Source organism: Macaca fascicularis, chromosome 11 (assembly GCF_037993035.2).
Source record: "Macaca fascicularis isolate 582-1 chromosome 11, T2T-MFA8v1.1".
NCBI classification, from domain to species: domain Eukaryota; kingdom Metazoa; phylum Chordata; class Mammalia; order Primates; family Cercopithecidae; genus Macaca; species Macaca fascicularis.
The window spans coordinates 103,044,268-103,057,111 of NC_088385.1; the positions used below are offsets into that span (position 1 = coordinate 103,044,268).

A 12,844-nucleotide genomic window follows, 5' to 3' on the forward strand; every position below is an offset into this window, starting at 1 on the left:
AAGAATGTAGCAACTGCACATCTACATAAAAGACAATCTGATTCTTTCCCGGTATCACTTAAAACCATCACATTTCACACTCAAAATCTTCAATCTACTGTCTATCACGGTGACTAAAAGGAAAACTGCATGACCAACCTCAGAAAATTCGTAAGCAGACTTTTCCACCTGCTCTTTCTCAGACCACACCAAAGTTCTTGGGCCAATTTGCCTGCAAGATTAAAAAGCTTAATAAAAAAGAAATTCACAGCAAATGATTCGTCTGGTTCTAAAAAGTATTTAATGTCTTGTAGACAAACCTCTACAGTGAGAGTGCATTTACCATGTGCTTACGGGAAAGGGATGAGGTTACATGGCCTGAGCTGCAAACCTGCTGTTGTATATGCAGCAACAGATATGCAGCTCTCTAAGGAGGTACAGGCTGGGCCAAAGGAAAAAAACCAAGACACAAAGTGTCCCCAATTAGTTTATTGCCTCTTGTAAGACCTCTTGAGGGTCCCATTTCATCTCTCAATTTCATAACTATAGAAACCCAGTCACAACTCATAAGAAACTATTCTTTTTTTTTTTTTCTTTTTGAGATGGAGTCTTGCTCTGTCACCCAGGCTGGAGTGCAGTGGTGTGATCTCGGCTCACTGCAAGCTCCGCCCCCTGGGTTCATGCCATTCTCCTGCCTCAGCCTCCCGAGTAGCTGGGACTACAGGCACCCGCCAGCACGTCCAGCTAATTTTTTCTTTTTTTTGTATTTTTAGAAGAGACGGGGTTTCACCGTGTTAGCCAGGATGGTCTCAATCCCCTGACCTCGTGATCGTGATCTGCCCGCCTCAGCCTCTCAAAGTGCTGGGATTACAGGTGTGCGCCAATGCACCCGGCCTTTTTTTTTTTTTTTTTTTTTTTTTTTTTTTGATACAGGGTCTCATTCTGTTGCCCAGGCTGTGTGCAGAGGGGCCATCACAGCTCACTGCAGCCTCCACCTCCTGGGCTCAAGCAGTCCTCCCACCTTAGCCTCCTGAGTTGCTGGGACTACAGGCATATACTACCATGCCCGACTAATTTTTGATTTTTTTTGTAGAGACATGCTCTCACTTGTGTTGCCCAGGCTGGTCTCGAACTCCTGGGCTCAAGCGATCCTCCCACCTTGGCCTCCCAAAGTGATGGGATTACAGGCGTGAGCCACAGAGCCCAATAATCTTGTTCTACAAGATTATTCTAGAACAGGAATGGGTATAAACTTTGTTATGCACTTAAAGGTTGAATACTCTTATATAAGAAGAAACAAATAGAAAATGAAAGAAATACTATCAGATGCTATAACACGGATAAACCTTAAGGTCATTATACCTTGAATGAAATAAGCCAGACACAAAGAGATAAAATCATACTGTATGATTCTACTTATGTGAGGTATCTAAAGTAGTCAAATTCGTAGGAACAGAAAATAGAATGGGCATTACCAAGGACTGGGGGGTGAGGGAAAAGAGTAGCTATTGTTTAATGGGTACAGAGTTTCACTTTTGCAAAATGAAAAATTTCTGAAGATCTGTTTCACAACAATGTGAATATACTCAACACTACTGAACTGCACATTTAAAAACCGCTAAGTGTGCTTAAAACTGAGAGTGAACAAAAAATTAAGAAGAAGGAAGGGGCCGGGCGCGGTGGCTCACGCCTGTAATCCCAGCACTTTGGGAGGCCGAGGCGGGCGGATCACGAGGTCAGGAGATCAAGACCAGCCTGGCTAACACGGTGAAACCCCGTCTCTACTTTAAAATACAAAAAACTAGCCGGGCGAGGTGGCGGCGCCTGTAGTCCCAGCTACTAGGGAGGCTGAGGCAGGAGAATGGCGTGAACCCGGGAGGCGGAGCTTGCAGTGAGCTGAGATCTGGCCACTGCGCTCCAGCCTGGGTGACAGAGCGAGACTCCGTCTCAAAAAAAAAAAAAAAAAAAAGAAGAAGGAAGGGTACTCTACTGGTAAAATATTAATAAAATATATTACATTTATGTAATATTTGTAGGCTTCCAAGTGCTTTAATATATTTTATCTCATTTGTTTCACATAACCACCCTATGAGGTAGAAAGTCAGACATTATAAATTCAAGGATAAGGAAACAGAGATTAAGAGAGTGACCTGTTCAAGCTTACATGAGAATTCAGATCTCTAAAGGTAAGAGCACGCTCATTTTACAATACTTGAAAAATCTAAGGGGTAACTGGTCAAGATTTTTAAATGTAAAATTAATTTGTTGCCTACATTTTATATTTAGATTTGAATTTTTCTAGAGCTTTCAGCTCGATATCTTGAGAAATACGCAAATGATCGACCCATTAACCTTGAGAGAGGTTCAAGATGCCTCAGTTTTGATCTTTCCACAAACCTGAAAATTTTTCCAAAAGCTCACCTGCTTTCTAAAGCTCCAACAACTAAAGCAATCAGGTAGCAGGGTATCGGAACCTAAAGAGGGCAAACACACACACACACCACGTGCTTGCATTAGTGTTCACAAATGTTACACAGTAAGACAATTCATATTTAAGTAAATTCCCTTTTAAATCCCCTAATATTAGTAGTGATAACTTTGCTTTTATACTTCTGAAATAGTTCTCATCTTTAACATATAGCTTGAAATTGTGATACAAAACATTGTTCAAAACATCTATTTGCCTTTTATTCTGCTAGGAACAAAAAGCTTCTCACACGTGAAAAACAAGATCACACATGCTATTAAAAGGTGCATTTTAAGCATTTCTCAAAAAGTAACCTACAGGAAGTGCTTTCCCCATGTGCTTGCCTTTTTCCTCCTGACTTTTAAAAGGTTTTGGTTTTCTTTTTTTATTCCTTTATGTTTCAAAGCACTATTGGCATGTTGCAGAGACACACAGAGTAACCCGGCAATAAGTAGATGCCAAAGTTATGGGAGCTTGGAACCACAGAAGCTGCAGTGGAAGTCAAATTATCCATTGTGAGGTCAATTAAGAAAACACACACACACACACTCTCTCCCGCATGCATACACACTGAAGGTCAAAGATACATGTCTAATGACCAGGACGGTAATTGAGTGGTTTTTTGGTCTTGACTCCTCCCTTTGTAACACTCTCAACAGCCACTTGCCCCCACTGTAGCACCAGGGCAGGTGAATGCGTAAGAACACAAAAGAACAGGAAGCCAGCCCCTGACTGGAGTGAGGGAAAATGAAAACAGGCACACTCCCTACTCTGTCTCTACAGCAAACCCTCTCTTCAATACAACAATCTGTAAGTAGAACAAAACCCTTTAAAAGCACAAAAGAAAAAGAAATGAAGACAAAAACCAAAAGCTGTTCTCAAAATTCTGAAATATTTCAAAAGTAAGTTTGCCCTCTGGATGTGTACAAGCTAACTGTAGTTTACCGCCAATGAAAACAAAAATCTAGACCCTAGGATCTTACTTTTTGGATGAATTTGTATATTTTCCTGCTTGGGTCTTCTGGGTCAGGTACTTCTCCATCACGAATAGCACTCATAAGTGCCACCAGCTCTTTAGGGACAGACACCTAATCAAGGAGAAAAATCATTTCTAGTCATAAATAAAAGCTTCTATGTGTCTTAAACTATATACGTAAAATAACCTTTTCCTCCCCTTCTTGATCATCTAATAAACAGACTATGAACACACAAGGTATATACATATACAAAAAGTATATATATACACACACACACGGACACAATGTGTATATATGTGTATATATATGCACACATATATATAAACACAAAAAGTATATATATACACACACATTCACACATATACATATCAGTTTTGTAAATAAAATTAGCAATATAGGAAACTGGTTTCTTTAAAAGTGAATGTGAAATTTCTATCCATTCACCCATGCACATTAAGAGCAGAGTTTTGGCAGAAACTGGATTAAAATCCCAGCTCTGCCACCTAATAACTAACTGCACAAACTTGGGCAAATAAATATACCCCCTGAGCCTCAGTTTCCCCATCAAGTACGTGTAAAACTTCAAAGGCTTGTTGCAAGGAATAAATAATATAAGTAAAGTACCCAGCACCATCCCTGGCAATGGCAGCCACCATCCCTGCTCCCCCTACACTCACAAACCAGATTCAAAAGGATGTTATATACTCACTATAGGACAGAATGGTTTTGAACAATTTTGTTTTGAAAACACACACTTGGAGTTACAAATGGAGGAACGCTTTAAAAGTAGTAACTGAAAAACTAAAATTTATTGCTAAAAACTGTCAAATAATTTTCTCTGGAAATCCATATGGAAAAGACCCCTATGGGGCAAACCATATGGTCATTAAACTGTGTATCCTAGCTCCATGATTCTGAAAGTTTGATTTCTGACGAATGCCAGAATTAAGGACTCTCCCAAGTATTAACGATCAAGCAAGAATACATTCCAGCAGGGGCTAGACTTTCATGTTCTTCTTGCATGGCTCAGGACTCAAAGCTGTGACTGAGGCAGGCACAGAATTAGAAGCTCCTGAACCAGGGCTAAAACAATTATAGATTCTAAAGCATGAAAGTGTTCAGGAAATAATTTGGTTCGGCCACCTCCCTTCATTGAGGTGGTGATACGTTATATACATGTGCCAAATGAGGTTGTGAGGTCATAAAACTTGTTCAAGGGTCACATCATTATTTATTTATATTTTTAGAAATGGGGTCTCACTATGTTGCCCAGGCTGGCCTTGAACTTCTGAGTTCAAGTGATCTTCCCACCTCAGCCTCCCAAGTAGCTGGGACTTCACACAGCTATTAAGTGGTGGACAAGAGCCAGAGCCCTGGAATTCTTTGCCTCCAAGTATAATATATCATTGCACTATCCTAGGTGTAATTTGGTTGTGGAACTATTTGGGAAGCAAGAAGGCCCCATAAATATGGGTTGGTCCTCATTCTATTTGCTCGGTCTAAGTAGGTCTAGCATCTGGGATAGTGATTATTTAGTAATTACAGTCCACCTTTTCCAAAAAGGATTAGCAGTACCCACCAAGGGAATAAGTTGGAATTGCATACAGACAAGTCTGGAATATATGCCCACTAGGCTTATATGGCTACAGAATGCATTTATAGAAACTTGAATCCTGCAAATGTCAACTTTTAAAAGTTAAGTAAAAATTGTTCCTAAGTTCTTATTTTTAAATCCAGGATTCTGAATTCCTTTTTTTTTTCTTTTGTTTTTTGGGGTTTTTCTTTTGAGACGGAGTCTCACTCTGTCTCCCAGGCTGGAGTGCAGTGGTGCAATCTCAGCTCACTGCAAGCTCTGCCTCCTGGGTTCACGCCATTCTCCTGCCTCAGCCTCCTGAGTAGCTGGGACTACAGGCACCCACCACCACGCCCAGCTAATGTTTTGTAATTTTTTTAGTACAGACGGGGTTTCACCATGTTAGCCGGGATGGTCTCCATCTCCTGACCTCGTGATCCGCCCATCTCGGCCTCCCAAAGTGGTGGGATTACAGGCATGAGCCACCGCGCCTGGCCCTGAATTCCTTTTTAAAAGTCAGATTGGTTTCCATTTCCTTTTTTTCACAGTTAAAATGTTTAAAACTGCCTTTAAAGTAGAGATTCAGAATGAGTGCCACAGCCTCTTCTTTTACATATTTCAGGTAGAATTTCATTAAGAAAAATAATTCTAGCTCTAGGAATTCAATTATCATCTCTGCTTATCATTTACACCATATTTACTGATATGCATCATTTAATTCAGTTAATAATTTGTAATATTTACCTCTGCAGTATAGGTTAATTTCACAGAAGGAGTGTCCTGACAAGGAAGGACTGCTCTGCAGTGGATGGCCTGAAAAAGGGAGAAACAGGAAGAAATAGCTATTTATCTTTCTGATACGGCATTAAGAAATCATTAAAAATTGCAGCATTGTTCTTAGACATATTTTTTTAAAAATAAAAACAGGTCTCATTTCTTGGGAATTTTTTTTTTTTTTTTTTTGAGACGGAGTTTCACTTTTGTTGCCCAGGCTGGAGTTCAATGGCGCAATCTTGGCTCACTGTAACCTCTGCCTCCCAGGTTCAAGCGATTCTCCTGCCTTAGCCTCCTGAGTAGTTGGGATTACAGGCATGTGCCACCACGCCCAGCTAATTTTGTATTTTGAGTAGAGATGGGGTTTCTCCGTGTTGGTCAGGCTGGTCTTGAACTCCCAACCTCAGGTGATCTGCCTACCTCGGCCTCCCAAAGTGCAGGGATTACAGGCGTGAGCCACCGCACCTGGCCTCTTGGGATCTTTTAAAGTCCAAAAACAGATTCTTGGACTTTTGAAAATCAGATTTTCCACTTTAATCTGTGGTTAATCCTCACATTTCAGTTGAAGCATGGAGAAACTGTTAAGCAGTGTTTCCTACTCTATCTTCTGGGCGACAACAGTGCCCAGTGAGAAGCTTTTAGAAACCTGAGAAAAAAGGGCTCTGTAGCAAAACAGACCTGAGAAGTGTGGCATACTGCACCCCTGTCTTGCAGAGCCACGAGAACATTAGCCTCCTGAAGGCTCTGAACAGACCTACAATAAAGAAACCTGTTTGATTTCTTACACTTATTTTAACACAAAACCCATTTCTCTCTGGTTTAACAGCTAATGGGATGCCAGTGTTCTAATGAACACAGCCTGAGAAATGTTGCTGTAGTCTTGACACTTCAATCTTGCAGCAAACCTTGTAAGTACAAACAAAGAAGCAAAGAAAGGAGAAAGAACAGTCTCTCTCAATACCATCTAGACATCTTCATTCATATCATATGCAAAGTGTTTCTCTACTGCCACACCAATCGTTATTAACATTGGTTCCATCCACTATGACCAGAGGCCGGGTGCCATGGCTCACTCCTGCAATCCCAGCACTTTGGGAGGCTCAGATGATTGCTTGAGCTCTAGAGTTTGAGACCAGCCTGGGCAACATAGTGAGACCCTACCTCTACACAAAAAAAATTAGCTGGGCATGGTGGTGCACACCTGTAGTCCCAGCTACTCAGGAGGCTGAGGTAAAAGGATCGCTTGAGCCCAGGAGTTCTGGGCTGCAGTGACCCGAATTCACACCATTGCACTACAGCCTGGGCAACACAGAAAGACCCTGTCTCAAAAGTAAAAAAAAAAAAAAAAAAAGAGCACCTACAATCTTATAACCAGTCTGTGTACAAATAAGTCTGTCTACTGCTGGTGAGCAATGGAATGGAAACCCAGCCTCATTGAGATAGTCTACTAACTCAAAGGAATTCTGATATTAACACCCTTCTCTGAAGCTATTACAAATCCTAAACATACTTCATTCCACCACAAGCTTTCTTAAAACCCCCAAACTCCAGGTCTTTTCATTTTAGTTCCAGAAAGTTCTCCAAAGATATAGGCTCCCAAATGACCTCTAGATGGATTAAATAGGACTAGCAAAGCCACCTGGTTCTCTCTCCCAAAATAGAGTTCCAAGACCATGCCTCCAGAGTTCCTTGATGGTTTCTAGTTAGGTGACATGGCAATACCAAAGGGGTTTTTAAATGCATTTCACTGGATAAGGCCAAACCCAGGCAAATATGCATACAGAACAACCGTAAGCAACTTCATCAAACAAAATCATGTCTACATGTTTTCTATCAGCTGCAATAATTTATTAATTTAGCTGAAATCTGTTTCCCGTATTCCCAACATTGCTGCCAATAAGAAATGGAATAATATATTCAAAATTAACATTTTCATGACTCACAAATCTTGCATTTCTTGCCAACTTTGGTTAATAGACATTCTATTAAGAAATACTGCCTGAAAATCAGATATTCATGAGATAGAGATTGTGCAATTTGTACACTCTTACGTATAACATTTCATGTCTTCTAGATTATTAAACTGAGGGTTTCTTAGATTAAAAAGATGTTTCAAGTGGCCATAGAAAGTAAACAGGTCTGATTCATATGCTAATTCCTTTTTTAAAAGGACTTGTATTGAAATTTGAACCTAACACACAGGAATATTGGGAGGGATGAAACATGTAAAGAATCTAGCACAATGCCTGGAAATAGAGCAAATGCTTAATGAAGTCAGTTCTCTTAATTGTGCATTATTTGATTGCTATGAAAAGTAGGTATTTTTTCTTTCAGAAGACAGTTTGAAAAGCATTATCCTTGTGACAGGTTATCTCTAATCGTATGGCTCTTTACCTTTAGTTTTAAAATGGAAAACAGAGGTACAGTTAATATATTGATATGATATATGTTTGTAAATGTAAGAAAAATATGGAAAAGTTACATTCCAAACTCAGTGGTGGTTACCTCTGGGCAATGGTGTCTGGAAAAGGTTTGGAAATTAAATCTTTCACTTCCCATTTCTTTACTATTAGCATTTTTCATAACCAGTACATATTATTTATTAATTTTTCCTTTCATTTTATGACTATTTACTGAGTACCTACTCTCTGCCAAGTTCTAAGTCAGGCCTAGAAAGTCCAATCTAGGTGGACATATTTCCAAACTGAAAGAAGCTTCTTATTTAAAGTAATGCATGAGTGTATTAATAGTGAAAGATAAAATGAAAATAAATAATTTATCTTATATGTTTTTATAGATCAATTAATATATTATATTAGGTAAAACCCACATAATCCATAAAACCACTGTTCATTTTGCTTCATTCAACCCTGTGTGCTGGGAGTTTTCTGCATCAGAAATCATTCTGGAATCCTTTTTACCTGGCACTGACTAAAGAGATATGGGTGTTCCTTCCCAGAAGTCTGTTCAGGAGTGAGCCACTGGAGAGCAGAAGATTTTGGAGAGGTCTCAAAAGAAATTTCTATAACGATTTCTTGATTTCTGTATGAAACAAATAAATATATTAGTAGAGTATGATTCTATCTAGTGAAAATTTAAACTTGTAATACATACACTGAGTAATATAAATAACATAGTATGCATTCTCATCACTGATTGACAGTAAGCTCTAGGAATGCCGTATCCTCAGTGGGTAAGTCTCCTCTCAGTTTTCCTACCTAATTGCCAGCCTGTGGGTCCTTTTACCTCTCCCAGGCTAACTGCTAGCGAAGGCGTAATGGCAACTAACAGTGGTTGAGTACCCCATTGTGTGTCACGTACTTTGCATCTGTGATACCATTTAATCTTTTATTAGAGTGGAAAAGTGAAAGAAATCATTTTGGAGCTTCAACTACCACAGCAGCAGGTGCCACAGCATGACACAGAGCAGTGCTGGTCTGCAAACTGTTACTGGCCCAGGACAAGACAAGACCAGAAGTTGGGAGTCAGCATTGCAAAACTTTTAGAGTCATTTTTATGTCTGTTGAATCTAATAATAAAAAATGTGTGCTTGTATTTCATCTCTTCTTCCTCATATTTCATTTTTATTGCACTTTATAAAAGTATCAGTCTATGACAGATTGAAGAGGATAAAAATTGGTCCTTTACCCCAGAGAGTTTGAGAAGCACTGATAATAAGTGAACAGCAGAGCTTTAAGACCAGCGTGTTCGAATCCCGACTCTATCACTTACTGGTACCGTAAATTTGGAGAAATTACTTGACCTCCCTATGCCACAGTTTCCTTGTAGAATGGGGTGAATACCATCTACCTCACAAGTTAGACTTAAGCGTTTCCCTTCTCTTAAAGGGAAAGAGAAAGCATGAAAACACTGGCCACTGAACAACTAGGGTAGATCACCCTTGTTCTAGGCCAATAATTTCCACCATTTTTCCCCTCCCCAGTATATCAAGAGGTGACATATACTCCCAATATGACAATTCTGGTTGCCACTTTCTTGAATAAGTTATTTATCTAAGGTTCCCTTTCCTCATCTTTAAGTGTAGATTATACCAGCAGGGTTACTGTAAGGATTAGATACAAGAATGCATTTAAAGCACTTATCCCAAGATTGCTGCACTGTAACAGTTCTATCTTTGGCATTATCATTGTCCCGGTAATAAATGCAGCTGGCCTCTGGGGCAAGGGCAAGGAATGTGCAGCTTGTAAAAGCTGCCCAGGTTATCTTGAAATGCCTTCTTAGGATGGCATGCCCCCACCATACTCTAGATAATAGTAAAAAGATGAATCGTGTAAAAACTAACAGTTCCCCAAGTCCTTGTTCTATTATATACAAAAAACATTTTTAGTATCTTAAGTATATATAATTTTAACTGCTGTATCAACTTTAATCTGAACAGAAGATGAGGAGAAGTAGTGTACCAATCGTTACATATTTACAAACTAAAATTTAAAAAGAAAAGATATTTTAATTAGTTAAAAATATTTTTCCCCATTATTTAGCTGTAAAAGAGAAAGATCATAACATTCATACTTGCTCAAAGCGATAGGAAGAGAGATTTCCATTGGCGATCCCTTGTAACTTTGTCTTTCTCCAAGAGCATATTTGACTTCTTGTCCATTGATCACTACTTTTTCTATTATAAGGTCCTTTGTATCCAAAACCTAAAATTAATATTTTTAAATAGTAAGAAAATAGTTTCATTTACCAGAAAAAACTTGTATTAGATATAGGTTACAACAACTAGTTGCTTGTGGAGAGTAAAATACAGAGTGAAATTAGAAGAAGTAAAGAGTTAAAAGCTAGTCTAGGTCTCATTTTTTGAGACTCTAAGCATCCTGAAAATTTTTGGGTTCTAAGATTTGCATACATATTGTTAAGTAACCCTAGGACAGTCACGCAAATTTTGGGCTTTAAGTAAAAGTCAAATCTAAATCAAAATATGTTTGCTTCTGACTCCTAAAATTTTCTCTATTATGAAAAACTTTACCTATAACTTAAGTTTCTTTCACTCTGGCTCCTCAATACATTACACAATATATTTCCTCCTAGAACTCGTGTAGGCCAACTCCCATGTACTTTCAAACTTCATGTTCGTTAAGCAAATCAGCAGACTGTATATCACTATGGTTGTATATCTAGAAAAAGCCCAACCTGTTATGGCAACTCGGACCAAATGATTCTGCAGAGGATTGGGAGGCCATATCTACTTGCCAGGGCCAATTAAGGACAACTGCTTTGGGCATGAAGGAGTGGCAACAAGTGTCAGAGTATTTTCTATCCACAAAATCCTGAGCCCTAGAAATCATACTCTTTAATTATCTCTCAACTAATCTCTTGTCCTAGAATCTTGAACCTTCCTATATCACAAGACTGTTTCCTAACAACATAAACAAAATTCTGCTTGATGGATCTACCCACTAACTATTCTAGTTTTCCTCCTTCCTTCCTTAAACTCCAAGGGAGTTTATGACTGCTATGACTGCTACTTCTACCTCCTCATCCATCATCCTCCCTTTCCCCTTCTTCTATCGGCTTCCAGCTCCTTTGCTATTGAAAGGGCAGCCCCTACCCTGATCAACAAAGTCTTTTCTGTCCAATAACCTTGACCTCTATCTACTTACAGCCCTTACGGACATGTCATCTGGTTAAAACCCCTTCCTTCTCTTCTTTGCCTTGTCTAATGTTTTCCTTTCCCCTCCTTTATTCCAACTCAAAAATATGGATATGTCCCAGTGTTCCAGCCCTGGTCCTTCGATTTTCTTGCCATATCCTTCACTCCCTAGCTCTTACTCATGCTCACATCTTCAACTAGTATCTCTGTGAAGATGCCTGCCATTCTAGTTCCACAGTTGTATTCCCTCCCCAGGACCTCAGTCTAATTGTCTGCTCAACATTTCCATGGGACATAGCACCACACATTGAATAGGCTTCTAAAAATTCCAAAAATGACTTTTATACTCCCTGAATCAGGTTTCTCCCCAGATTTCTTGATTCTATTCAAAGAACTCTTCCAGTTCCCTAAGGTTTGATCCCATTTCCCAATCCCACACAGCCACTTAAAAGTTGTTCTTTCACAGTGTCTTCATACCTTTCCTTTCTTTCCACTACTAACACAGGTGGGGCCCTGGACTGGTAGAACTGCTTTCTATCAGATCTCCCTACCTCTGGCATTATTTTTTTTCCTTTTCTGAAATCTGGCTTGGCTACATGTAAGGCTAAGAACCAGCCATTTCCCAGCTGCCCCGCTTTTATATTAGTTAACCATGTGTGATAAGCTCAGAAATCATCACAAGGACAATCACTAAACTTTATTCCCACCTCTCTGGAGTCAACAATTTTTGTTTAGGAAGAAATTTCCATCTTGGTTTGTTTTCCTTTTTTTCTTTTACTTTTTTTTAAGAGCAGCCAAATTTGTTATGAGAGTACCATCTTTTTCCCTCCTAATGGCCAATTATTTCAGGTTACTTTCTTTTGGGGGCACGTCATCTGTTATCCTTACTCTGAATTAGTAGAAGATATGGTTTATATCTTATTTAAAATAATACGGTTACTCCTTCATATTCTAGTACCTCTCTAGTCTCTTCACAGTCTAGTACCTAGTTCTGAATAGCTATTCAGAATAGCTAACTTGTTTTAAAAACTTGATTTGAGTATCTTGTGTTTATAACAACACATGCTCATATAGATGAATTAACTGGGTCATTTCCCAGTGGAACATATCCTGTTTTCTATATTGCCTATATTTTCCAAATCTGTTTAGAATCATGAACAGTTTCATGGTGACAACTATTTTTTGTGAAACCTTTTGATATCCCCTGTGTTTGTTACAGCAGTTGGCCCTACCCTTTCCTATAATATTTACTGTACTGCATTATAATGGTTTCTTTTTCCATTAGACTAAGGGTTCTAAAACAGAGAATGTTACTTAAGTCTGTATTCCCAGGGTTTGGCACTCTGCCCCAAAAACACTAGGTGTCAATTAATGCATGAAGCAGGTCCTAGACCAAGAGAAAACAAAAACTGCAATGTTTAAGCTGTATATCTCAAGTCCTAAGCCTCAACTATCATTTG

General features: G+C 39.1%; 1 protein-coding gene across 2 annotated transcripts in view; it reads right to left on the reverse strand.

Annotated features, from left to right (window-relative positions):
* Positions 1–12,844, reverse strand: part of LTA4H (leukotriene A4 hydrolase) — a 35,220-nt gene that overhangs the window by 18,218 nt on the left and 4,158 nt on the right. For both annotated transcript variants that reach the window (XM_005571915.5, XM_005571913.4), the window contains exons 2-7: positions 10,304–10,434; positions 8,692–8,812; positions 5,741–5,809; positions 3,430–3,534; positions 2,401–2,453; positions 139–211 (exon numbers count right to left, since the gene is read on the reverse strand). In XM_005571915.5, coding sequence (XP_005571972.2) covers positions 139–211; positions 2,401–2,453; positions 3,430–3,534; positions 5,741–5,809; positions 8,692–8,812; positions 10,304–10,434 — 552 coding nt within the window. The remainder of the gene's footprint in view (positions 1–138; positions 212–2,400; positions 2,454–3,429; positions 3,535–5,740; positions 5,810–8,691; positions 8,813–10,303; positions 10,435–12,844) is intronic.